This window comes from Hypomesus transpacificus, unplaced genomic scaffold (genome assembly GCF_021917145.1).
Source record: "Hypomesus transpacificus isolate Combined female unplaced genomic scaffold, fHypTra1 scaffold_42, whole genome shotgun sequence".
In the NCBI taxonomy this organism is placed as follows: Eukaryota; Metazoa; Chordata; class Actinopteri; order Osmeriformes; family Osmeridae; genus Hypomesus; species Hypomesus transpacificus.
The window spans coordinates 1,992,856-2,018,811 of record NW_025813938.1 but is presented as its reverse complement, the minus strand read 5'-3'; the positions used below and the strand labels follow the sequence as shown (position 1 = coordinate 2,018,811).

The window sequence follows — 25,956 nt, the reverse complement described above, 5'->3', positions numbered from 1 at the left end:
CAGGCATGACATACTGACGCAAGTTATATTCGATGTTGAAGTTTCCTGCCAGGAAAAAAGTAACTCCACACATCAATCTGGTGCATATAGGCGCACCGCGGTGCAGCGCCGTCATATAAACTCAAACGAATGCTCTGCTGCACAGCTACGTTGTCGTAGCTCACGACTGTACTAGCGCTGGGCTGACGGAGTAGCAAGACTGACTCGAGCGTCGAGTGAGGGCAGAAAAGCAACACACACAAAAAAACATTACTTTTTTTTAGCTCGGTGGGGCAAAGGGCGTTTTTTAAAGATAGTAGGTGTCAATCAATCCACACTTCCATTAATCGTGTTGGCAGCGTTACAAATAGAGATCAGTGTCTTTTGAGTTAATTTAGTGGTTTGGAGCTGTCTTCGTCTTTCTCCCCACCACCACCACTCGAAAGTTCGCAACGATGAGCTTCTTATTGTAAGTAACACTTTGCTAGCTAGTCTAGTATGCTTGACTATCTAACGAAACACAACACCATATATATTTAGACTAATTTGAGTTCCAACCCGTATGGCCTAGTTAGTGTGAATAGATAGTTGGCTAGTTAGCGAGGCTGACTCGCTCGCTAACTAGCTGAAGTTAAAAGCTATCTCGCTGCATGTACTGTATAAGCTAGCTAGCCACAGTAATTTAATTGGGCGATGTGAACACAACAAGGGTGTTGCTTTACCTAGCTAACTAACCACCGTCCTAAGTTATTATTACAATATCCCACCATTGTCACATCTAAAATAAAAGTGTAGACAGTGTCTGGTCGACTGTGTTGTTGTGGTGAAGCAGAAAACTTAAAACAGGAAGGAGCTCAGACGAGGATGTCGGTTCAATGTACTGCGAAGGGTGGCTTGCTAACGAGCTTATAATTTACACTGCACCAGCAAGTGTATCCGTAGATCTCCTCTATAGAAACCGTTATCTCTCGTGTCGCTTTTCGCAGTGGAAATCGCTCATCCAAGACCTTCAAGCCGAAGAAAAACATCCCCGAAGGTTCACATCAGTATGAGCTGTTGAAACACGCGGAGGCCACTCTCGGTAGTGGGAATTTGAGACAAGCTGTGATGCTACCGGAGGGAGAGGATCTTAACGAGTGGATTGCAGTGAACAGTGAGTGGATTAAATGAAATGCCATGAAGAAATGCACCTGTTTATTTTGACAGTCCAACTAAATCGCACCTACGGTGTGGTTTGAGGATAGAATAATTGGAATGCATCCTCAATTATAAAGAAAGATTTTGCAACATCACTATTAGTTGTAGGTTAGTCAACCAGTAAGTGGTTAATTGTTAATATTACACCTCAGATTGTGTGTCTCAGTCCATGCAGTTGTGATGCTTTGAAAAATGACAGACTTGTGGATGTTTCCCCACTTTCAGCTGTGGATTTCTTCAACCAGATCAACATGTTATATGGCACCATCACAGAGTTCTGCACTGAGACAAGCTGCTCGGTGATGTCAGCAGGACCAAGGTATGTCAAAGACTCAAGGGTGGCGTAAACTAAGAGGGCGTTCAAGCCCCAATGTAATTCCAGTTTTATCTCATGAGACTATTGATGTAAACTGCTTCACAAATCAGCTGATAAAAAAAAAAAGATACTTTCGCTTCTCGGTTTTCTGTCAGATGGTTTGAATGTGTCAGCTCAGTGCAGGCCTTGTAGGGCTCTTTAGTTTGATATTTAGTTCAGTCACTTCCTTAAAGTCATCTGCCTTCTCTTTTATCTGTTTGTGTCTTTAAATGCAGAGGAACGATACTTCCCTTTGGTATTAAGGTCACCGTGGAAACCATCCTCTTCCTTCCTTCAGTGCTAATGTCTGCTTAGTAAACAAGCTCTGCACTTCTGTAGTTGAACAGCACTGGATTGCGTCAAAACTGAAATTCCATATCCCCTAGTTGCCCGGTGGCTTCCGCATATAACCAGGGAAAAGCCATTTCAACATCCACCGTCTTATAAAGTAGTAGTGTAGCGTCTTATTATGTCAAGGAATTTCCACATTAGCTTAGCATGAGTGTAAAAGGTGACCCAAAATGCTAATCTTTCACCTGTAGGTATGAGTACCACTGGGCAGATGGCACCAACATCAAGAAGCCAATCAAGTGCTCCGCTCCCAAGTACATTGACTACCTGATGACCTGGGTGCAGGATCAGCTGGATGATGAGACGCTCTTCCCTTCCAAAATAGGTCAGTCACCTTTTCAGACGCAACCGTCAACAACGGGTTTGTCTTCCCTGCTGCCGTCGACGTGAACATGGTCCTTCTGAAGGATGTATGCATGGGTTTAGCGGTTCTGTTTGGGTCCCGCTTCTGTAGGAGTGCCTTTCCCTAAGAACTTCCGATCAGAAGATAGATCAGATCAGAAAGGGGTTTTAATTGCCATGAAAGGAAGGTGCATACATTCAACATATAGGGATCATAAATCTTGAATAGTGGTGTAGTAAGTCTAACTATACTAACGGTACAAAGTCTAACTTATAATAAGGGGCTTTAAGAATTTAGGATTAAAAAAAATATGTGTCTTGTCCTGCTCTTTAGGAATGCCTTTCCCTAAGAACTTAATTTTCTTACATTTACATTACATACTCTTATCCAGAGCGACTTGTAGTAAGTACAGGGACATTCCCCCCGAGGAAAGTAGGGTGAAGTGCCTTGCCCCAAGGACACGTCATTTAGCACTGCCGGGAATCGAACCGGCAACCTTCTAATTTAATAGCCCGATTCCCTAACTGCTCAGCCGTCTGACCCTCTTGTCCTGCCTCGGTAGGAGTGCCTTTCCCTAAGAACTTTATGTCTGTGGCCAAGACCATCCTGAAGCGCCTGTTCAGAGTCTACGCTCACATCTACCACCAGCACTTTGACTCTGTGATGCAGCTGCAGGAGGAGGCCCACCTCAACACCTCCTTCAAACACTTCATCTTCTTCGTCCAGGTAAGGGCGGGGGGGGGTTTACGTTAGCGTTTGGAGCGTTTAGCACGAGGTTTCCATCCAAAGCAGACGTACACACAGTGTATGAAAGAAAGTAGAGTCGGTTTAGGAAGAGTGCGAATTATACAATGACAATCGTGGGGGGGTCAACTTCTTCTCCAGGGCGTGTATCGACCCCCCCGACCTGTTGTTTTTACCTATTTTGGGGGGGTCCAAGTCTTAATTAGGGGGGTCCAAGTCTTAATTAGGGGGGTCAAGCCCCCCTCTAATTTGAACCCTGGGTTTAGGGTCAGAAGTACGTCATACAGTGTTTGTGTGGTCAGAGTCAATAGGCTGGATGCATTAGCCATATCTCTGCTACCAGGCACCATGACAAAAAATTATACATAAACTACGATATCTCAGTTGCTTATATACAATGCAACAGTAACATCTCGATTACAGTAGGAAGATGATTGCTTTTGTATTGCTTGTAGATGCGTAGATTCTTAAAACGTTAAGACATCAAGTTCGATCATGTATAGTTTTAGATAGTAAAACGTCTTCCTGGGTGGTGTAATGACTGAGTGTGTTAATGGGTGGTGTACTAACTGACTGACTGTGTTGCTGGGTGGTGTAATGACTGACGGTGTTCCTGAGTGGTGTAATGACTGAGTGTGTTCTCTGTAGGAGTTCAGCCTTATTGACCGGCGTGAACTGGCCCCCCTGCAGGACCTGATTGAAAAGCTGGGCTCCAAGGACAGATAGACAACCTCTTTTCTCTTCCTCTCTTTTCTCCTCCACTCTCTCTCTCTCTCTCCCTCCCCCTCCTTCGCCCTTTCCCCCCTCTCTCTCTCTTTCTCTCTCTCTCCCTCTCCCTCCCTCTCCCTCCCCTCTCCCCCTCTCTCTCTCCTTCTCTGACTACTACCTCTCTCGCTCTTCATGTGCTCACTCTTTCACTTTGTGCCTTCCATCTTTCTTCACCGTTATTGTTTTGTTTTTTCTCAACCGTTCTGTCTCACTTTTTGCTTTCCTTTGTAGTCTCCATATTGTTTTAAAGGTGTGCGATGTCAGAGATCACGTTAGTCTTTTAGATAAGATACCAGAGAGTATAGTATATTAAATATGTTTTTGGTTTAACACTTCTATAATTGGGACCTACCGCCTTGTTCTTCGTGGACCAAGATGTTTCTGGGGTCGAAATGCAAACCAGCTGTTTGACTTTTCTTTTTTTTTTTTGCGTTTTGAACATCAGTTTTGTTTAGAATTCAAGTGTTAGTAGTAATGTATAACAATTTTCTGTTTTGAATGTGAATCTGGTTTGCCTGGTTATTTCACTTTTTCACAAAGGGTGACTGAAATAGAAAAAGGTTGTTTATAATGTCAGTTTTACAATGAGACTTTTGATAAACTTGATAATAGATATTCTTCCAATATTTCTAAAGAATCTGAAATTATATTTGTACGTTGTAGTAAACCACTTAGAGATGATAGGATGTAAACCAAGCAGTGTCATCGAGTGACATTTCTATAAATTAACATGAAACTTCTCATGAACGATAGTTTAAAACTTTGTTTGTTTTACTGTCATTTCAGTCAAATGTGCCTCAATTCAGTTTTTTTTGCTACAATAATTTGTGGATGTGTTTTGTGCATGCTGGTACTTTTAATATCAAGTCAATATTTTATTAAACTCAATTTAGATTTTTATCCCCAGCATACATAATGCAATAATTGCAAATGTTCCAGTACCTAAGAAAGATGACTGTACATGAGATGTATGTCGTTATTTTTCTTTTATAAATGATTGTTTGTCCAAATGTGGTATGATACTGTTCATACTGATCTTCTCCAGTGTTTCCAGCACAGATGAGTGAAACAGCAGGGCTGTTTTATCCACGCCACCTTGTCACCCAAAAGCTACTTTTTGTCATCCAATTTCATAAACACCACCTACAAATCTTGTTTTTCATTACTCTTAACGAGTTGCATGACATGTTTCTGCAGTCTGAAACTAAGTCAGTCTCAGACAATCAACATCCCTTGTAGATTTATAGGATCGTTGTCAAAATGCATGAATTGAATGTGTTGTGAAGGGGCTCGTAATTTGACTGATTTGACCACACGCTCGCCTTAGGCCTAGTTTGATTAGAATGTGTATTTCTGTCTTACTCTTTTATTCTGCTTTCTCTTATATATGCGTTTAAAAAATCTTGTTGGAATGCTATCCATTTGAGTTACATTTCATATTTTATAATTCAGAATGCAATATTTGTAAGAGTAAAATGGGAAACTTTTGATCGGATGAACATTTTAAAATTAATTTGGCATTTTGATGGACATTTCATGTGTGTCCTTTTCTGCTGTAAATATGATAATTGACAGTACATTATCTGAACAAAACTGTGCCTTATTAAAGAGAAAATGAGTCTGATATGACAGTATTGGTAGGAGAAAAGCTAAATAAACATTGATGAGACATTCTGTGTTTTGTATTCTATTACGTTCCGTTTGGTTTATTGCGTTTTATGAATGGCTATTCGTCGAATGTTTTACTTGAATGCAAATAACATTCTAAGTAGATTTGATTTGTCTGTATGTATTGAAAGAAGCTTCAAACAGAAGAACATTTAAACTGCGTGTGGTTTGCCATGAGTTCGTTCCAATCCAGAAAAGTGGTTCTCTTCCGTGTATTTTAATAACTTAATCATACTGCGAAAAGAGCTGTAACCTAGATAGGCTAGCGCTCACAATTTCTCGTCTGCACATCATCTGGTAAGGAAACTGATCGTTTGGTGCATCGGGTGAAACCGGAGTTTTGGAAAGAGACGCACCCAACAGACGCTATAGCAACTTCCTGAAACGTAATATTTCAGGAAGCGATCTTGACAAGTCTTAGAGCTACCAGCACAGGCAAAAAAGACAACAGATCAATATAACAGGGCAAGTTGGGGGTAGCTCGCTAGATATCCTGGTCTAACTTGTTATTTACAGGACTTCAAATAAAACAATGTAAGTACATTGTCAAAACTACTACTCAGTGTGGTACGTAAAGTGTTGGTTATTTTTAATCCTGACGTTATTCAAGGCTATCCACAGTTCTGTTCGTTGAATCAAACAGTCTACTACTTCTAGCTATCGTTGTACAGAAGATATCGTATCGTGTTGACATTTATCCAAAATTAGCCAGTAGATGACTGACTATCAAGCTTGATTATAACTGCATAAAGCCAGGACATTTCAGCTACCGAACTTGTATCCCTAGCTAACTGGCTAGGTTGTCGCAACGTTAATCTTCATAACAATAATAGCTAGCTAGCTTTAGCAGTAGACTAGCTTTTTGTGTTGTGGAATGTTTGTCAGTGACATAAACTAATCTAGTTGATCATTGGTCGTTATTTCCTCTTTTTCAGTTGAAAGTAACCATGGCTGATGATGGCACACAGTTCTGTGCAAACTGGTGGGGGTGCACTAATCCATTAAACATGTATCACCCAATATGCTAGTACGAGTCAGTATGATCTCAAACGACAGATTTTCTCATCATTCACTTCTGCTCTTTTCTAGCAAGCATGACATTCCTGGGGCAAATTTCACAACCCACGAAATCCACTGTCGCCGAAACATTGCCCTGTGTGAAGTTTGCCAAGAGCCGGTTCCACGTTCTGATCTGAAACAGCATAAAGAACAGGAACACGTCAAGGTACTAGTTGGTTCTGCTCGATGGCTTTGACAGAAAACTATTCCAGAAAACAAAAGCATCACATGTGGAGTGGATGTTCCTTGACTGCTGTAGTTCAACCATACTTTCAATTTTGTTTCAGATGAAATGCAAATGTGGCTTGAATATTGAGAAGAGTCAAATGGATGTCCACCAGGTAGTCACAAAACCTAGAACGAAATCTTGAGCCAGAGTTCCATTGTCTTTTTTTATTCTTTTATTTTATATGCATTTCCGGAAATTTCCATTGTGACCAATCGTCCCATTACTCTTCCCCAGAGCTCAGAGTGCGGTCAGAGGATGGTCCCTTGCCAGTACTGTGACCTGGAGGTCGTGTTCAGCCAGTCTAAACAGCACGAGGACTATTGCGGGACACGCACTGAATCATGTCCCCTCTGCAAGTCCAACGTGATGCTGAGGGAGCAGGCCGTCCACTCGGCCCTGTGTGGTAGTCTTACTCCCCCCCAGGAAAGGAACAACAGCCGGGCAGGTCACAGCTCGGCAGAGCCCCAGACCCCTGGAGCCTGGTTCGAAGCCCACTCCATCCGGAACCTGCTGAAGGCCCAAGAGGGAGGCCCTAAGAATAACAACATGATTGCGGGGGAGCGCAGTCTTCCACCACGCTCCCTAGAGGCCAGAGTCCACAACAGCACTCTGACCTCCACCGACCCTGGTGAGAGAAGTAACATTGGGCCCAGGAACACAGCATTCAACCACTGTGAGTGAGACCAGGCTTCAACTAGAACCATCACTCACATAGACATCGTCCAACCAGATAGCTCACTAAGATTTGCCAATACAATCCTATAGTAGACAGTGCCCGAGTATACAGTCTCACCTTCACGGTATTGAATTGACAAATGACTTATTCTCATAAATCAGCTGGCTGAGCGGTTAAGGAGTCGGGCTATTAATCTGAAGGGTTGTTGGTTTGATTCCCGGCCATGCAAAATGACGTTGTGTCCTTGGGCAAGGCACTTCACCCTACTTGCCTCGGGGAGAATGTCCCTGTACTTACTTTAAGTCGCTCTGGAATAACAGCGTCTGTTAACTGACTAAATGTAAAATGTAAACATCCACTGTATCATTAGACAATATCTCAGGCCCTTGCATCAATCTCACATGCTCTAACTTCCTGTAGTTTACCCCCATGTGGTGGGAAACAATAACAGTGTTGGCTGGCCGGCCGGCCAGCCTCCAGGAGATGCCACCCTCAGCCTGGACTACATGCTGGCCCTCAGCCTGCAGAGCGACGGGGATGCAGGGGGGGAGGGAGCCCTGTGGACCGACGTCTGGGACCACCAGTTCGGAAGGTCTTCCAAAGCGTTCCCTTCGTCTTCACACGCTTCCCCCAACAACAACTTCCATCACATCACCACCGGCACTAGCATGACCCCAGACGACGACCAGACAGGTCAGATTGTGTCCAAATGAATGCTCATTTATTCGTTTCCCCCCCCCCCCCCTTTTTTTTTTCCTCCCACATTTGTCATTGCACTTTACTCTGTAATTGTTTTCAACACATCTATACTTAAGTGAGAAACAAACACTCAGTACACAGTGATATTATATTATCTTACAAGATTCCACTTTTTATTTTGTTCTTCCTTTTATCTCCCATGTAGACACCATGTTGCCCTGTGAGTTCTGTGAGGAGCTGTTTCCAGAAGAGGACCTCATTCTGCACCAGGTCAGTGGGGTGGCATCATGTCATCTTTCCGGTAGCTTCTGTCCCTTCTCTCTGCTGCTCCCAGATTAGGGTGCGTGCACAGAGGCCGTTTCCCTGTGAGACAACAGTGGTTCGTGAGCAACCCTGGCTCTCTTCTCCCCCCCTTTGCTTCCTTCCTGTGCATGTTGATGTTTTGTTACTTCCGTTTGCTCCCTCTTGTCTAATCTCTCAATCGTATCAAATCGCCCAGTCACTTTGTAACTTATAATATAGCATTTCTAATATGTTTGGTTTGTGTGTGCTGTGTGGTATTATTATTATTATTATTATTAATAATAACGAAAGTAAACACGGAGGAAGGGGCATGTGCAAATTGGGTCGTCGCAACCTAAGCTGTAAAACGTTTCTACCTTCCTCCATCGTGGTTCATCCCCTCTCTCTCTTCTCGTCTCCCAGACGGGCTGCTCTCCGGCCTCTGCCTTCGCCTCCTTCAGTAAGCGCCCCCCGTCTCCGCCCTGCGAGGACTGGCTCCCCAGGGGGGCAGGGGGGCTCAGGCACGCCCCGCCCTCTGGCACCCCCTCTCCCAGCCTCACTGCCTTCCCACGCCCCGCCTCCCCGCTCTTGGACAGCCCCCCTTCCAGTCCACGAGTGGGAGACGTGCTCATCCCCTGTGAGTTCTGTGGCGTGGCTCTAGAAGAGGCTGTAGTCTTCCACCACCAGGTAAACCAATCACAGCAAACTGGGGGTACATTACACCAATCACAGCAAACTGGGGGTAGATAAGACCAATCACAGCAAACTGGGGGTACATTACACCAATCACAGCAAACTGGGGGTACATTACACCAATCACAGCAAACTGGGGGTACATTACACCAATCACAGCAAACTGGGGGTACATTACACCAATCACAGCAAACTGGGGGGTACATTACACCAATCACAGCAAACTGGGGGGTACATTACACCAATCACAGCAAACTGGGGGGTACATTACACCAATTACAGCGGTCTGTCCATATATTACTGTATTCACAGCTAAATGTGCGTGTATGACACTGATCAAAGGGAAATATGCATGCACACGGTACCATTATTCACAGTCGTCTTTCATGATCTTTACCCTCAGGACAAGTGTAGGCCGCGCACAGCACAGCCAGTGGATAAAGAGACCAAATCATCCTTCCAGAAGCCTCTTCCTCACAGAGAGAGTCCAGGTGCCAGCTCTCCAGAGGTGCAGAGGAGACTGATGCACCAGGGTGAGGCTCCAGACCGTAAACGCTGTCCTGTGAATCAGCTCTCTTGTCATCGGGTTATTGCATCGGAAAGAACGTGTTCAGGATATGGTTAAACAGCCAGACAGGTTATTCATCCCCCTGGGAGAAAGTGCTGTAAATGTCAGGAGTGGTATGACTTACCATCAGGCGGCTGAGCGGTTAGGGAATTGGGCTGGTAATCAGAAGGTTGCCGGTTCAATTCCCCGCCGTGCTAATTAATCGTGTCCTTGGGCAAAGCACATCACCCTACTTGCCTTGGGGGAATGCCCCTGTGCATACTGTAAGTCGCTCTGGATAAGAGCGTCTGCTAAATTACAAAATGTTAGGTCTCTCCTTTTTCTGAAACAAAACTCGAACCTGCGTTACTCCTGCTTGCAGGTGACCCCTTGGATGATGTCTTTACGGTGAACAGGGAGAGGCCTTTGATGCGAAACGCCCGAGACTGCAGCGGCCTCAGCGGGCCAGTCCCCCAGGGAAAGCTCTCTAACTGGGACTCCCAGATGAAGAACAGACCCCAGAACGGCCGAGGGGCAGAAGGAGCTCTCTCTTCCTTTAGCAACAGCTGCATGTCTCCCCTCAGCGACAGCAACAACTCACCTTTTGGGGATAGCCACAATGTGTACTCCCCAACTGCTGTGGGGTGAGATTGAATAATGACCAATCTTCAGTAACTTCTGTCACAAAGTAGTTAGCATCTCTATTTCATGTAGGTGTGCAGTGACCCCAAAGAGAAATTGTGGTGATGCAGCAATCCAGATAACATTTTTCCTTTTTACTGAATAAATAAATAAATTAAATGTGGTAAGGACTTAATCATGACAAAAAGATGTGACAGTAGGTTTGCTTGTTTTAAACAGTTTTATTATGAAATGCTCTCTCTCTTACCTAGACCACCTCACCGGGAAAATATCGACGGGCGAAGAAAAACGAAGAATGTGGGGCCGTCGAACGTAAGCAGGACTTTGGCTTACACTGTGCTCTTCAGGCTTACTGTTATCGAATGCAACTTGATTACATGAGTTTTTCTGCATATGTTCTCATTCCTAGTTGCCGAAGAAGCAAAATGAATAACAAGAGGAGTGAGAAATGTGCTGTTGGGAAGAAGTACAGTAGGCAATCATCACCAAATACTAACTGTTGTATGTGCTGTGGTCATTTAATGTGGTCTCTCTTGCTAAATGTCCACGTATGTCTAATGCCTGTTTGAAGCAGTTGTTTAGTTGGACACAGGTAGTTTACCAGAAAACTCTTTTTTTTAAATTGTCTTCTTATTTTAGATTTCTTTATGTAAAACTTCAATGTGTGTATTTATATTAAGGTTCATGAAAACATGCCTTAAAATCATTTTATGTAAAACATGTAAATGCAAAATACTTTGCTGCTCCACAATATAATTGTGATTGTTTGCGTTGATTGAGAGTCAAGTATCAGAAGAAGAAATATCAAAGCATTATTTGTATGCAGAGCTGCACCTGCCAAACATAATGGTTTTTAATTCCTTGTAATATCATCTTCACACTTTTAATAAACACTTCTATAGACCCATGTGGTGTGTCGCTTATTCAGTGCTGTGGAATGAATGAGAGGTTACTGTTCCGTCCGTCTGCTGGTTACTTTAGTGGTAGTCGTTCACACTTCATCACTGACCTCATTCAAATGTGTACAATTTAGGCCTTGATTCAAGGGAATGAGGTCAGTGGGGCTCGTTCTGTTTTGTTCACGTGCAACCTGGTCATTTGGATCTGTCCACAGCGTGGCGCGGTTGGGAGATCGTGCCTTTTAAAGGGGGCGGCGCTAGTGAATTAAGTGGGAATTCTGGATTCAAAGCTCGCTGTGTGTGAGTGGACTGTCATAGCATTTTCTGAAATCCTAGATGCGCACGTCAGGGTTATTGAAAACTGAAATGTGTTCAGTTTCCGAAGCGTGTTGCGGATTTTTGTAGTTGAGAGGGAATGTTGAGAAAGGGTCAAACATTATGATTACATTTCAGTAGAATAAACAACTACAACTCCAAGTTATAAAAGGGGGGGAAAAAACGATTCTTCGAGCAGGTGGAGCATCAGTTCTAACAACACATAGGAGCGACAAGTTGACAAGGAGGTTCCTGTTTAAGGGAAAACTACGTTAATTGATCGCGAGTTAGTCCACCAAACAAGTCAAGCTTAGAGCCTTGTTTGTATAGTTTTGATTTTATCTCTTAACCTGTGCTCACGAAGAAAATAAAGACTAAATATGTCCGCTGAAAGATACTCCACTTTGGACGAGCCTTCACTGCGGAATCTGGTGAGTATGGTTGTGTGCGGAAGAGTATGGTACATATTTGGATCATCGGCGGTGAGCGAGTTTAGGAGCCTTAAGCAGTCCGCCTAGAGTGAGGACTGCATGGCAACCGCGACCCGTATCCTCACCATCAGAGCGCAAAAAACAACTCAAATCCTATTTAATTGCGTTGAAGTTATTCGGGAATGTGAGTTTAGAACAGGCGAGACGTCCGGTTCACCGGCGTCTCGTATAGCTGACCGTTCTTCATAATTCATACTGAACTAAACCCATATGGGAGTTATTGTTTTTCAAAACATCACTGTTGATTATTGGAGACGTCACTTTCGACACTTGCTCTAGCCTAGAGACATGGGCTCATTTCGGAAGGTACTTTATCATTTATGGTTCTGTGGGGGGCAAGAACTGCGAATATTTACCCAGTTATTTAATGTTGAGCTGGACTGTGGTGATAAAGCAGTCATGTTATAGGTGTACTACCTGTCAGATCCTTCCGACACGATTTATCTGTTATCGGGTCCCTCTCCCAAGAAGTGGAGCGACCCTCAGGATGGACTTTTTCAAATAAGATTTGGATTCTCATTTCGTTAAAGGTCACTAACTTTGGTAAAGGAATGCAATCAGTTTGGACCAAGGCAGGTCGACTGGTTTGTTGAGCGGCTGAGGCCTTAGCTATTTGATATATTTTCATGAGTGACAATTTCCTCTCACTGAAGTCTCTGCGGGAAGAAATTCTCTGGCCGGCGACCCTGGTAACTAAACTGCCGTAAATCATTTAAAATGGCACATTTTTACCACAGGGTAACGTCTCGTTAATGTGACGCTTTTCCTGTATACATCCACAACTAAAACATCCACAACTACAATGATGTAGGAACTCGGACTGAAGAATTAAAGGACTTGGAATTGGAATGCTTTGCGGTGAGAATGGGGACATGGCTTTATAGTTTTTCCTTTCCCTCTCCCAGACTCCTCATCACAGTTTTGTTGTCCGTTGACTGGAATCCAGGGCTGACCGGTCTAAGAGCATAGCACCCAGACATGCTTTCCACCAAGTTTGCATTGGAATATGTACAACATCTGGGGCTGAGATGCATTTGAATATGCAGGATCGTACTCAAATACAATTAAAAAAAAAAAAAAAAAAAATACAAACACAAATGCCTATCCTGTCGTTCAGAGCATTTAATTTTAGGGAGTCAGGTGGCTGAGTGGTTAGGAAATCGGGCTAGTAATCTGAATATTGCCAGTTCGATTCCTGGCCGTGCAAAATGATGTTGTGTCCTTAGGCAAGGTACTTCACCCTACTTGCCTCGGGGGAATGTCCCTGTACTGTAAGTCGCTCTGGATAAGAGCGTCTGCTAAATGACTAAATGGAAATGGAAAGCATCAGGTAAACAGTGATGGAAGCTCAAAGGTAAATCATCGGACTGCTGATCAAGTGGTTCCCAGGTTCAAATTCTAACCTGTATGCTAGTTTGGGATGAAAGCGTCAGCTAAATGAACACAGTAGGAAACCAGAAGTGGAATGTTATTTCTGTGTGTTTGGCTTCAGTGAGTAAGACCTAGTGCTACATGTCTCCAGTGACCATCAACAAAGGTCGTCAAGCTCCCAGCCGGTCCTGGGTGATATTTCGTGTTGTGTGTCTGTGTCGTGTTTTTCCATGCTAGAGTCAACTCCAAGGGAAACACAGGCTTGTCTCTGGCTTATTGTTCCAGCTGAGTTGTTTATGTGTGACTATGATGAGACTCTGGCCCCTTTTGAGAGAGAGAGAGAAAAAAAAAGATCTAATGTGTTTTTACAAAGCCACCATCGTAAAATAAAGTTCAGACAACCAAAACCGCCAAAGTACCCATGCTTTTTTGGGGTGAAGTCCTGGCCGGTTTGAGTTTAAGGAGCAGAGAATGAGAGAAAACACAGCTCTTGTGTGGAAGTGGCAGTTGGTGAACAGAGGTTTGTAACCTGTTGCTTGCTAGTCTGGTTTAAAAAAACACGGTTTTAACGGTGCAACTGGGAATGGCCTATATTTACAGCGGGCACTAGGAAGAGGTGGGGCTGCCACAAAAACAGCTTTCAAACGCGAACACACACACACTCTCACACACTCTCACACACTCTCATATACAGTCACACACATTCTCACACACACTCATGTACACACACACATTCTCACACACACTCAGGGCTGTTCTGTGCCTAATGAACTGAACAGCCAGTGGGACATATAGTGGACCCTCAAACGACACTAATCCTGTGAATACTCTGCCATTCAGCCGGCTGGCCGCCTGCTAGACTGCTTATTTGTTCCCCTCAGTAGCAACCAGGAAGATCTTTCTTCCGTTGGTCTCAAGTCCTTAAACACTCACAAAGCCCCTGGCCGGGCTCCTCTCCCCTCTCCTCCTCTACCCTCTCCCCCTCTCCTCCTCTCCCCTCTCCTCCTCTCCCCTCTCCTCCTCTCCCCCTCTCCCCCTCTCCTCCTCTCCCCTCTCCCCCTCTCCTCCTCTCCTCCTCTCCCCTCTCCCCCTCTCCTCCTCTCCCCCTCTCCTCCTCTCCCCTCTCCTCCTCTCCCCTCTCCTCCTCTCCCCCTCTCCTCCTCTCCTCCTCTCCTCCTCTCCTCCTCTCCCCCTCTCCTCCTCTCCCCCTCTCCTCCTCTCCCCTCTCCTCCTCTCCCCTCTCCCCTCTCCTCCTCTCCCCTCTCCTCCTCTCCTCCTCTCCCCTCTCCTCCTCTCCCCTCTCCCCTCTCCTCCTCTCCTCCTCTCCCCTCTCCTCCTCTCCCCTCTCCCCTTTCCTCCTCTCCTCCTCTCCCCTCTCCTCCTCTCCCCTCTCCCCTCTCCCCTCTCCTCCTCTCCCCTCTCCTCCTCTCTCAGCCAGTGAGCCTTTCAGTCGGGCTGCTGGAGGCAGGCGAAGAGCGCAGGATGACAGTTTGGAGCTGCATCTCCCGCCGCGAGGCCAGGATCACACCACAGCCTCAAGCTGGGGGTCGTCTCCCGCAGCCTGACAGATGAAAGGTTTTCGTTTTCTCAGTTTTTTGGTATTTTCTTTTGAAAATTCTTGAAGACGAGGCGCCCACTAATATAGTAATAATAACATACCCTTATTGCGGCCGAGGAAAGGATTGTGACCTGGTTTTTCAGGATTAGACTATCATTAGCTGTGTGATGATTGTTGGTAATTATCTCTGACGCTCAGAGATGTTCAAACCAGCAGGACGGGCTACAGGTGTTTCCATTTGGCCCGGGCGGCTGTGAGTGCTCAGTCTGTCCCCTCCTCCCTCCTCACTCACACCTGCACAGGTAGGCAGAACGCACCTGTTCCCTTCAATGACAGACAGCCACTCTATCCACCCATCCCTCCCCCATCCATCCCTCCCTCCCTCTCTTCAATGTCTAGCTTGTGTTTAGATGAAAACATCACTCAACTCGGTGTGCCACCCGTGGCTTCTTAAGGAGTCCTTTGGTCTACTGAAGACCCCCCTCTCTCTCTGCTACTGCTCGTAGTTGAGAGAGCGTGTGCAGGGCGCTACAGTGTGCGTGTTGTCCTTTGCATCCTGCACCAATCCTTTTTTAAACAGGTGTCTTATCGTCCGAGCGACACGATCACCTGACAGGAGGGCTGAGTCTCTCCGTCACCTGACTGGAGGGCTGAGTTTCTGTGTCACCTGACAGGAGGGCTGAGTCTCTCCGTCACCTGACTGGAGGGGTGAGTCTCTCCATCACCTGACTGGAGGGCCTGTGGGACAGACGCAGCACGTGGGACGACCTGCGTTGTGTTTTGTGATAAGGCCTGGGAGGGGCCAGGTGACCTCTGTCTTTCCAAGCACAGAGAGACGGAGATTGACCCGTTAACTCTCCGTCTCAGGCAGGGCCTAGATGGGGTAAACAGGACCCCAGGGCCCTGCGGCATGGCTCTCTGGGGCCTGCTGCTGTGTTGACAGGGCCCTGGGGGACGCTGCTCGGCCGGGCAGAGAGACTGGGCCTGTTCTGGGGGCTCGCACGCCCATCCTGAAGGTCCCGATAGACCCATTCTCAAATGTCAGCCCCAACGTTAACATCATCGGGTGGGAAAAAGACATTTGAAGAATGAAACGGAACATGTAAAGTTCGTCTGGGGGGGTTATTTTAAGCTGTCGGCAATCTAGAATGTTTTGTTTGTTTACGCTGTCGTTCACATGGTTCTTGGTATTATGAACACTTTCACAGCCCTCCTCGGGTTGTTTGTCAGCCACCACGTCTTGCTCTCTCCTGTCGTTCCTCTTCACCCTCTCCCTCTCTTCAAACACAGCATTTGAAACTGTTTTCTCGCTGTCAGACTTCTCCGATGGGAGGCGTCTGAAATACCTTGTAACTGTGTGAAGGACAGCCGGGCTGAGTGCAGTCTGTGAACGTACAGTCAGTGCTCAAATGTTTTTCAAGTGGGCTGAAAAAGCAAGCTGCTGCATGTCTTACTGATACAGTTGCTGTTACAGGCTGAGCCACACGCATATACACACACACCCCCCGCCACAGTTGATGAAGGAGAGAATTCCAGATAGCACTGCCACACACCATTGATCCGACCTTTACAACACAGCACCATAACAGCCATGATTAGCTGCTGTAAAAACCTGCAACCTTTTGGACTGTTTAGAACGTTTTATGGCAGGTGTTTTCCTCACAGCGTAGTCCTGTGACGAAGAGTTTGCGTTGCACACCAAATGAGCTCCTTGGACGCAGATTTCTAGAATGATCTTCTTTTTATCATGGAATGTACACGCCTGGGAAGCTGCACGTTACCAGCTTGTCATCTGTCATGTGGCTTGGTCAAACCTAAACCCTAACTCTTTAAGTCATTAGATTCCTATGTCAAAACCCCTCAAAGCCAAGTGCTTCCCTTAACTGATGCATGAAAGGAGTTTTGAGTCTGAAGTGTATTGGTGGCAAAGCCGGCTTGTCATCACATTGACTGACAGTGTGCCTCAGGCATCAGAGTGTTGGCTACCCTCCACCCCCTTACACACACACACAAACACACACACACACACACAGAGACAGAATATATTGGAGTTTGAACCGGGAAGATAACACCCAGTGTATTTATTTGATAAGACAGGAAGCTGGTGTTCATGTGATGAGTCCTAAATATAGCCCGGTTTCTTGGCCCTAAAGTGGTGAGAAAAACTTTTGTAATCATGGGCCGCTTTATTTATAATCTATTGTTTCAGATTGTTTTTAACGAGGGGGAATCTGCAATAGCTACTAATATGTTGTTAACTGTAGGTTGTAGCCTGTGGCTATTCTCAGATATACAGCTGGATAGACCGTTCTTTGTTTCTAGATTAATTAAGCAGTTATTGTGCAACAATGATCCAACACACTAGTTTGTGGTCCCTGGTTTAGCTGAAATTCGATTTAAACAGCATGGTGCTTCCACGAAAAAAACTCTCAATAGCTGTTAAGAGGAATTTCTTGGTGACTCAGTTGAACACAAGCCAGGAAGCAATTACCACAAACTCCCTAGTCACCATTTCCCAGAGCCTTCCAAACAAACATCAGTAGTAACAGGCTGGGAAGATCGTGTCGCCTGCCAAGTCCTCTTCAAGTCCTCTTCTTTAATTTTCACTTCACAATCTCCACACCACAATCTCTGCGAATCCAATGCTCAGGAGATCCTATTGGTCACTAGGTCCTCAGGAGATCTTATTGGTCAATAGGTCCTCGGGAGATCCTATTGGTCAACGCTTGGGAGATCCTTTTGGAGGAGACTTTGCTGGAGAGGAATCGTGAGGCTGTGGACGGCCACCTGGCACGGATTTATTGGACCTCTCTGTGTCTGAGCGTCGTGTGTTTCTCCTGCTTTGCGCTCCAATGTTGACAGACTGATGGGAGGCTGGCCAGAGAGGCTGCAGGTCCAGGGGGCTGGGAAGATGTGAGGCTGGCCAGAGAGGCTGCAGGTCCAGGGGGCTGGAAAGATGTTAGGCTGGCCAGAGAGGCTGCAGGTCCAGGGGGCTGGGAAGATGTGAGGCTGGCCAGAGAGGCTGCAGGTGGAGGGGGCTGGGAAGATGTGAGGCTGGCCAGAGAGGCTGCAGGTCCAGGGGGCTGGGAAGATGTGAGGCTGGCCAGAGAGGCTGCAGGTCCAGGGGGCTGGGAAGATGTGAGGCTGGCCAGAGAGGCTGCAGGTCCAGGGGGCTGGGAAGATGTGAGGCCGGCCAGAGAGGCTGCAGGTGGAGGGGGCTGGGAAGAGCCTCCCATGAACCCCCACCCTCACGTCCAACACGCCACATGCGTCACACGCTTCACATCGCACGCCAGTGTCACGCTAAGCGAGGCGTGCTGGTGTGGAGAATATGAAATAGACCTTTGTGAGTGAGTGTGTGTGAGTTCTTCTTTTTCGGACGGTTGGTGTCTGGCCAGAAGTGATCTCGTAGTTCATAGTTTGCTCCCTTCAGCGTGTGATATATTCCTCCCCGCGCTTGGCCTCTTAATCTCCGAGGCTTCTGGAGCTGGTTCTTGTCTGTCTGGAGAAACACCCTGTCGAATGAGGGGGGGGGAAGAATCTGGAAAAGTGATGGTGTAGGGGTGTGTGTGTGGTGTGTGTGTGTGTGTGTTATCCTCCGAGCTCTCGGAGATGCACGCGGCAAGCCCCTGGTTGGGTCTGACCTTTCCAGGATGACATCACGCGTCAGGGAGTTTGCGTTTGGAAAAAATGTCTGTCTTCAGCCCATTCTTCTGTGTCTGGCACGTACCTGCTACAGATTCACGGAGCAGGTGTTCGCCGACTCCGGAGGGACATCTGTGAGGATATTTACAGTCTTGTCGACGACGGCTCTGGACCCTGACATGGCAGGAACTCCTGATTCACTGGTCCCTCTGCCTGGGTTTGGACCAGCTCCTCCAGTCTGCCCTTAGCTTGGAGGAGGACGGCCCACTTGGAAGTCACGCTGTGTGATGCATAGCAGACTGTTGCTCCTTGTGGCTCCTGTCTCTCTCCATCGCCTCCAACCCAATCTGACATCGACTCTGTCAACCTGGCCTCGGGAAGGCCTGTGAAGCGCACAAGTGTGAAAGGGCTTTACGGACCCCATGTGACCTATCGCATGCCTAATGGTAGTTTGGACCAAATCCTCTTCAAGAGGTTTTTCCGTCATCGTAACGGACGTTTACCGCAGATGAGAGGGATCGGTAGTGACAGACAGACAGAGAGAGATAGAGAGAGATAGAGAGAGAGAGAGATGGAGAGAGATGGAGAGAGAGAGATGGAGAGAGATAGAGAGAGATGGAGAGAGAGAGAGACAGAGATAGAGAGAGATGGAGAGAGAGAGAGAGAGATGGAGAGAGGCCACATAGCTGGGGTTTTAGCCTTCCTGTGTGGAATCCCTCAGGAAAAAGGCATTTCCTGACATCCACCAGCAGTCCCTCTTGCGGATGTTGATGTTTTGCTTTGCTTCTTGCTCTGTTTAAAAGTGGCTGCGCTCCCTAGATATACAAAGCTGATTGTAGAAAACCGCTTTTGTTTATCCTATCTTGTCTATTTCTTCTTTTTTTTTTTCTCCGTGTTGCTTTGCATTGTGCTGCGGCTCTGAGGAGATTCTGACCTGGCTTGGCTAGTAAGTGCAGCTGAACACAGTGTTCTAGTGTTCTAGTCGTGGAGTCTCCCAGTGGGCTCCAAGTTCTGGTCTCTCCCAGGAGACCTTGGGCTCTGGGGCTCTGGTCATTCAGCCAGCCAGTCAAAGCCCCAGACTCAGGAACAAGATATGAACAGAACACCGATGATTGATGTGTTTAAAAAAACAAAAAAGTACCCTAAAAATACATAAAAACAAGATAAGGGGATTTTATCAGGAGATTAACGCTCCCAGACCCCGTCTGAAAACACGGCCTAAATCACCGTCAGCTGTCCTGTTCCTGGGTCAGTAGTCGGACCTCAGACATCGAGGATCCATGTCAGCTGGTGAAACTACAAATCAAATTCAAAGCAGTAATGACTGGCAGGTCAAATCCACAGTTCCACAGTACCACAGACGCACCAAAGACGCACCACAGACGCACCACAGACGCACCACAGACGCACCCCTTGGTGTGACTCTCCACAGAGATGAAAGACGACCCTTATCAGCTTCAGACCAGTCTGTTCCCCAGTCAGTTGGCCTCATTAATGCTCGAGCAACACGTGTATGTCTCACCGCTAATACCCTTTGTACTGTGAACCAGTCTTGGCCTGGACTGTATACAGTAGCATGAGGTCACCTCCACCTCGTGAGGACTGCAGTGTTACTTTGTTTCCAAGGGTCTGTCGATGTCCCTTACCCCCCCCCTCGCTTCTGATACACCATGCCTTCCCTGTCCTCATGGGAGATCTGCCCTGTCTTTCTCCCTGTCCTCTGGAGCAGAAAAGGGAGGGGGAGGGGCGTGTTTTTCCCAGGTCTGGTGCCTCGGTCCTGAGCTCTGAGGGGTGGGGGGGGGGGGGGGTATCTTTACCCCTGACAGCCTGGAACTCCTCACACTGCATGGTGCCCCATATCAGAGCCTCTCTCTTTCACTGTCTCTCTGTCTCTCTCTCTCTCTCTCTCTCTCTCTCTCTCTCTTTGTATCTCTCTCTCTCTGTCTCTCTTTATCTCTTTGTCTCTCTCTCTCTGTCTCTCTCTCTGTCTCTCTCTCTCTCTCTCTCTCTCTCTTTGTCTCTCTCTTTGTCTCTCTCTCATTCTATATCTCTCCCACTGTTGGTTATCTCTCTTCCGTCACACCCAGACAATGGCTGTATAGTGAGGTGAGGTGCAATCTGACCTTGGCTCCGCTACGTTCCACAGGCCTTCTGTTCCAGCCCAGAGGCTAGCCGAGCCAACAGCACCCATTCAACCGTCTCACACACAAGACGGTTCGCTTGCACGCTGATCCAATTCTCATTTGGATGGGTGTGGTGCCTGTGCTGTGTGCTGTGAACTCACCCAGCCTGTGGCAATACAGAATGGGTTCCTTTTAGAATTGTTGAATTAGCTTATCATGACGAAATCGTATTTGACTCCATGTCATGGAGCGGTTTGAGGTAGATGATTAAAGCTAGGGGACAGATCACGACCCGAGCCCACGTTTTAAAACGGACTGTTTTCTTACTCTCTATTTTCTCTTGTGAATTGTTTGTCTGCTGTTGTCCGTCAGCCAGTACCAGTCAGCCAGTACCAGTCAGCCAGTACCAGTCAGCCAGTACCAGTCAGCCAGTCCTCAGTGGCAGCTGGTTATCTACTCGGTCTCCTGGCTGCTGGCTGGGAGACGTGTCCTTATATGGGCAAACTCGTTCTGGGGGCAAACACTGCAGCACAGAGCACTGATCCAATCTGCTGCCTGACTGCTCTCTAACCCCTGCTCTGGAAATTATTACTACCGCCCCCCTTTGTAGACACACACACACGCTCACACACACACACACTGTGTTTATACTTTTATCTGAAAGGAGAAAAGGAGTGGTAGCTTTAAGCGACCTCACACGTTTAGACACGTGGCCTCTACACGTCACAGGACGTTTCCTAAGGACCTGTGACAGAGGGATGTGTGCCAAAACAGTTACTGATACTCGCAGAAGCACACATGCTATCAGTCACAGGGTCAGGACCCAGTCTGGGGGCCTACTGAGGCCGCGTGCATGCAGACAGGGAGACAGGCAGACAGAGAGACAAGCAGACAGACAGACAGACAGACAGGCAGGCAGACAGAGAGACAAGCAGACAGACAGACAGACAGGCAGACAGGGAGACAGGCAGACAGGCAGACAGAGAGACAGGCAGACAGAGAGACAGGCAGACAGGGAGACAGGCAGACAGAGAGACAGGCAGACAGAGAGACAGGCAGACAGGCAGACAGAGAGACAGACAGGCAGGCAGACAGAGAGACAAGCAGACAGACAGACAGACAGACAGGCAGACAGAGAGACAGGCAGGCAGACAGAGAGAGAGACAGGCAGGCTGGCAGAGAGACAGGCAGACAGACAGACAGGCAGGCTGGCAGAGAGACAGGCAGACAGAGAGACAGACAGACAGACAGACAGACAGGCAGGCAGAGAGACAGACAGACAGACAGACAGGCAGACAGAGAGACAGACAGGCAGGCAGACAGACAGACAGACAGGCAGGCAGAGAGACAGACAGACAGGCAGACAGACAGACAGGCAGGCTGGCAGAGAGACAGGCAGACAGAGAGACAGACAGACAGACAGGCAGGCAGAGAGACAGACAGACAGACAGACAGGCAGACAGACAGAGAGACAGACAGACAGACAGACAGACAGGCAGACAGAGAGACAGACAGACAGACAGACAGGCAGGCAGGCAGACAGACAGACAGACAGACAGGCAGGCAGAGAGACAGACAGACAGGCAGACAGACAGACAGGCAGGCAGAGAGACAGACAGACAGGCAGAGAGACAGACAGACAGGCAGACAGACAGGCTGGGCTCTGAGGAGCTGCTGGAGACGGGGATTCCGTCCAGACACAGGATGATGTCATGGAGTGATGTCACTTGGCTCACGGTGCTGTGACTCAGAGCTGGTGACTGGTACCAAGGTCCCGCTAAACCTGACACACACACACACACACACACACACACTAGCATCTCTGCCTGTCTTGTATCCCAACAGGAGATGGACCAGAGCAGCCTTTTGCATGTTGTCACAAGCTGGTTCCTGGTTCTCTGGGTTGTGGGTGTGATTGTGGCCGTTCTGGGGTCCTGCCAGGGTTGTCTTCTGTACTGTCCTGTTCTGGATGGAACCCAAACACCCTGGGTCTATGAACTTCCTGTCAAGACGTTCTAGGCATGACCCAGAGGATTGGACTCAGGGGATGAGAAGTGGAACACAGTCTGGGCTATATCACTTTGATCTTTTTAGATGGCTGTGGATTGGTTTTAGTGTCGTCTTTGACATTCTTGCCACATGATCTATGTGTCAAAGCATTTAGTGGAATAGTTTTGTTGTTGTTGGCTTTGAAACAGTTGGAGGCCGTTTCGCCCCCCCTCAATGACAGGTTTTTCTCTGCCGGTGATGACTCACTGTCAGCCTGACTTGCAGCGTTACACAATGTACAGTTTGTGAAGACTTGTTCTGTGGCTGGATGAAGTAAAGGATAACCACCCTCTGTTTTCCTGCCTGCAACAATAACCAGACAGACAGACAGGCTGACAGACAGACAGACAGGCTGACTGACAGGCTGACAGACAGGCAGGTAAACAGACAGACAGGCTGACAGACATGCAGGTAAACAGACAGACAGACAGGCAGGTAAACAGACAGGCAGGCAGCATTGCAGCAGTGCAGGCCGGCAGGAGTCGTCCAGGCTGGATGCTGGGAGTCCTCCAGGGAGTCCTCCAGGGAGTGGCCCAGGGAGTGGCCCAGGCGAGGGGTGTTACGAGGGGTGCCTTGCGGGCCACACCCAGCCTCAGTGACAGTGATTGATTGGGGTTCTTTTGCTAGGTTCCTTTATGGACGTGCTACGGGTTTTTCTGAAACACAGGGAGGTGTTGGGTGGAATACACTGTTTCTGGTCAGGAAGTTAGTCAGAAGGGGGCGTGCCTTTATAAAAGGACAGCATGTGAAAAGTTCAAACTTTTAGGTTTGTCTTCCCGTCTAGTTTTTTTGTTTTACTGTGTAATTGGACCGTTTCCTGCTGGCCTGTCGAATAACCCTTGTTTCCCCCCCATCCCTTTAAACTCATACAGTGTGGATCATATATATTTGATAGAGGAAATGAAATGATTTTAGATCATGTTTGCCACTGTAGTACGAAGCTTTTGAAGTTAAATTCCTAGGGCTTAGGGCTTAAGCACACTGGCCTTTCATGGGATTGTCCCTCTGTGTCGCAACCATGTCTCTCATCTCTGTCTGCTAGAACCACCCTCTCTGTCCTGTTTGTCAGTCAGGTCTGTCTGAGTCAGCACATCTAGGTGAGTCCTGTTTGTCAGTCAGGTCTGTCTGAGTCAGCACATCTAGGTGAGTTCTGTTTCCTGAGAGGTGAGATGACGTCCCTCGTCCCTGACTCAGCCGGGTTGCTCCTCCTCTGTGTGTCTGGAGTGTGTCTTGCTCAGGAACGCATGTCCGTGTGACCTTTTTCCGTATCTTTTTCACAGCTGACTCATGTTTCCGGTGTCTGTTAGCGCAGTGCGCAGCGTTTTGGTCTGGCTTGGGGCTCCACAGGCTGTGGGTGACGGCTCGGGCCGGGGCTGGGGAAGGCAAGCCGCCCTCAGTGTCGCCAACGCACTGCTCTCCCTTTGCGTGAAGGCTGTGGGGGTCTTTGAGATTCTTCTTTCTTTCAAGGGGTTTTCACAAACCATCCTTGACCGCATAAAACGTGTGTAGGTGTATTTTTCTGGTTGTAATGGGCTGGTTTGCAGTGCTTGTGGTTTAGCCTAACGGTAGTGACAGTTGGTGATTCAGAACTGAGGTCGGTTGTTCAGTTTGAAAAATGCCCACAGTGAAGCATTGGTGCTAGGTGTCGTCATCTTGTAACTGAACTCTGGACTTTTCCGGAAACCTCTGGACTCGGACTATACCTCTTTTCTCCTTCCTCCCACCCTTCCTCCCCCTTTTTATGACACAGTGGTACAGCAGTGGCTCTGTCCAGGTCACCTACCTCAGGGTGAAAGTCAAAGGCCTCTGTGTACAGAAGTGTGTTTCCGTGTCTGGCCTCCTAACTGTTAAGTTGTGTTTTTCTTGGCAGACGCCCGGGTGAAAGGTTTGTTTTGTTGGCTCCGTGATTACTCATTACCTTCCTGTATCGTTGGCATCTCTGTCTCTCTCTCTCTCTCTCTCTCTCTCTCTCTCTCTCTCTCTCTCTCTCTCTCTCTCTCTCTCTTCTCTCTCTCTGTCTCTGTCTCTGTCTCTCTCTCTCTCTTTTTTTGAACATGGGTAGAGGTAGAGATGGTTCCTACCTCTGGCTCGGTGCCTGCCCTGTCACTTCCTTAGATGTGATCAATCAAAACAGACTCAACTGGCAAGTTGTTGTTGTTGCTTAGGAACGAGTTGGCGTGGGGGTCCACTTTGCCCCGGGGCCAATCACAAGCAACGGATTCAGTTTCAGCTCACCTTGTGATGATAATCCTCCCTGCCTATCCCAGCAAGCCTGGCTGGTCGACACACACATGCCTGAGACCAGCACGTCCACCTAGCATGCTCTCACCATAGAGGAGCAACAAGCTCTTTAACATTTCACTTGCTGTTGTTTTGTCGTCATCAATAAAAAATATTGTGATGTGATTTTGATTTAAATTTGGCTGATTTCTAAGTCGGTCTGTCGGGAGACACTTCAGTGTGTTTCTGAGTTTCTGCCCAGACTCCTGGCTGGTCTCCCTTATCACAAAAATGAAGAAATAAATCACTCAATCCTAGACCTCAGAACTTGGCAGTATGCTAGATATATAATCAAATCATTCCATTCATGCAGCAATAAGCTGTACAATAAGCAGTACATTAAGCTGGATCTGAGTGTGTGTGTGTGACCTGTGTGTGTGTGACCTGTGTGTGAGTGGGATCTGTGTGTGTGTGTGTGTGTGTGTGTGTGAACCCGAGTCGGAGCTGGATGTGAGCACGTGTTTTCATTTCCTCGTTGCTCTTTCTCCTGCCCCGAGCCCCCCTTCAGCTCTTACCATGCCTCCCCCCCCCCCCCCCCCACACACACACATGCCCTCCCCTCATGAGTCAGCAGGAATGTGAGGAATGACCTGAGTGAGTTCCTGGCCTGTCCCGCCCAGCTCTGGTCTGCCCATGTTTAGGCCTAAAAAGCCTTGTTCTGTTCCCTTCTCTTCCTTTCTCTCTCCGGGTCATTCTATCCTCATGCTAACACGTCGCCCTCCTTTCTCTCTCACATCCTCTCTTACTCTTCGTCCTCTCAGACTCTACTCCTTCTCCTCACTCACTCTCTTTTTTTTCTGCCGGCTCAGCAAGAAATTCCCTCAAATTACAGCTTGAGCAGACGTCCCCCATGGCTCTGCCGTGTACCGCTTTGCAGCGAGGCTCCAAACCCAGAACCCTCCTTCCTCCAGGATACCCCGTCCCCACCCCCACCCCCCACCCCTCACCCCTCACTCCCTCTGGGCCTGGGCGGAGCTCACAACCTCTCTCAGA

General features: G+C 47.6%; 3 protein-coding genes across 5 annotated transcripts in view; all 3 read left to right on the top strand.

Moving 5' to 3' along the window:
* The first annotated feature begins 145 nt into the window (after positions 1–145).
* mob1a (MOB kinase activator 1A) lies at positions 146–5,408 on the top strand. 2 transcript variants are annotated; one of them, XM_047016699.1, is made up of 6 exons: positions 147–448; positions 966–1,132; positions 1,402–1,495; positions 2,074–2,207; positions 2,788–2,951; positions 3,618–5,408. In XM_047016699.1, exons 1-6 carry the CDS (start codon positions 435–437, stop codon positions 3,693–3,695), a joined length of 651 nt encoding a protein of 216 aa, XP_046872655.1. In that variant the 5' UTR covers positions 147–434; the 3' UTR covers positions 3,696–5,408. The 2 variants fall into 2 exon arrangements, with proteins under 2 accessions (XP_046872656.1, XP_046872655.1); XM_047016700.1 differs by lacking the exons at positions 2,788–2,951; positions 3,618–5,408 and adding an exon at positions 2,337–2,560 and having other exon boundaries at positions 146–448.
* A 376-nt stretch (positions 5,409–5,784) lies between these two features.
* Positions 5,785–11,139, top strand: trafd1 (TRAF-type zinc finger domain containing 1). 2 transcript variants are annotated; one of them, XM_047016680.1, is made up of 12 exons: positions 5,785–5,939; positions 6,341–6,387; positions 6,495–6,630; positions 6,752–6,805; positions 6,928–7,321; positions 7,790–8,062; positions 8,274–8,338; positions 8,774–9,037; positions 9,447–9,576; positions 9,973–10,234; positions 10,484–10,544; positions 10,642–11,139. In XM_047016680.1, the coding sequence occupies exons 2-12, from the start codon at positions 6,353–6,355 to the stop codon at positions 10,663–10,665; spliced, it is 1,698 nt and encodes a 565-aa protein (XP_046872636.1). In that variant the 5' UTR covers positions 5,785–5,939; positions 6,341–6,352; the 3' UTR covers positions 10,666–11,139. The 2 variants fall into 2 exon arrangements, with proteins under 2 accessions (XP_046872636.1, XP_046872634.1); XM_047016678.1 differs by having other exon boundaries at positions 5,786–5,939; positions 6,928–7,366.
* Positions 11,140–11,436: 297 nt separating this feature from the next.
* Positions 11,437–25,956, top strand: part of smtnb (smoothelin b) — a 55,891-nt gene continuing 41,371 nt past the window's right edge. The window contains exon 1 of the mRNA XM_047016714.1: positions 11,437–11,877. Within this exon, the coding sequence (XP_046872670.1) occupies positions 11,827–11,877 (51 nt within the window). The 5' untranslated portion in view covers positions 11,437–11,826. The remainder of the gene's footprint in view (positions 11,878–25,956) is intronic.

Bases quoted from the DNA above. Each gene is read 5' to 3' on its own strand.
- mob1a (XM_047016699.1), top strand. The intron at 1,496-2,073 runs GTATGTCAAAGA...TTTCACCTGTAG, and splicing joins GTGATGTCAGCAGGACCAAG to GTATGAGTACCACTGGGCAG. The intron at 2,952-3,617 runs GTAAGGGCGGGG...TGTTCTCTGTAG, and splicing joins ACTTCATCTTCTTCGTCCAG to GAGTTCAGCCTTATTGACCG.
- trafd1 (XM_047016678.1), top strand. From the start codon at position 6,353: ATGGCTGATGATGGCACACAGTTCTGTGCAAACTG. The intron at 6,806-6,927 runs GTAGTCACAAAA...ACTCTTCCCCAG, and splicing joins GTCAAATGGATGTCCACCAG to AGCTCAGAGTGCGGTCAGAG. The intron at 9,038-9,446 runs GTAAACCAATCA...CTTTACCCTCAG, and splicing joins CTGTAGTCTTCCACCACCAG to GACAAGTGTAGGCCGCGCAC.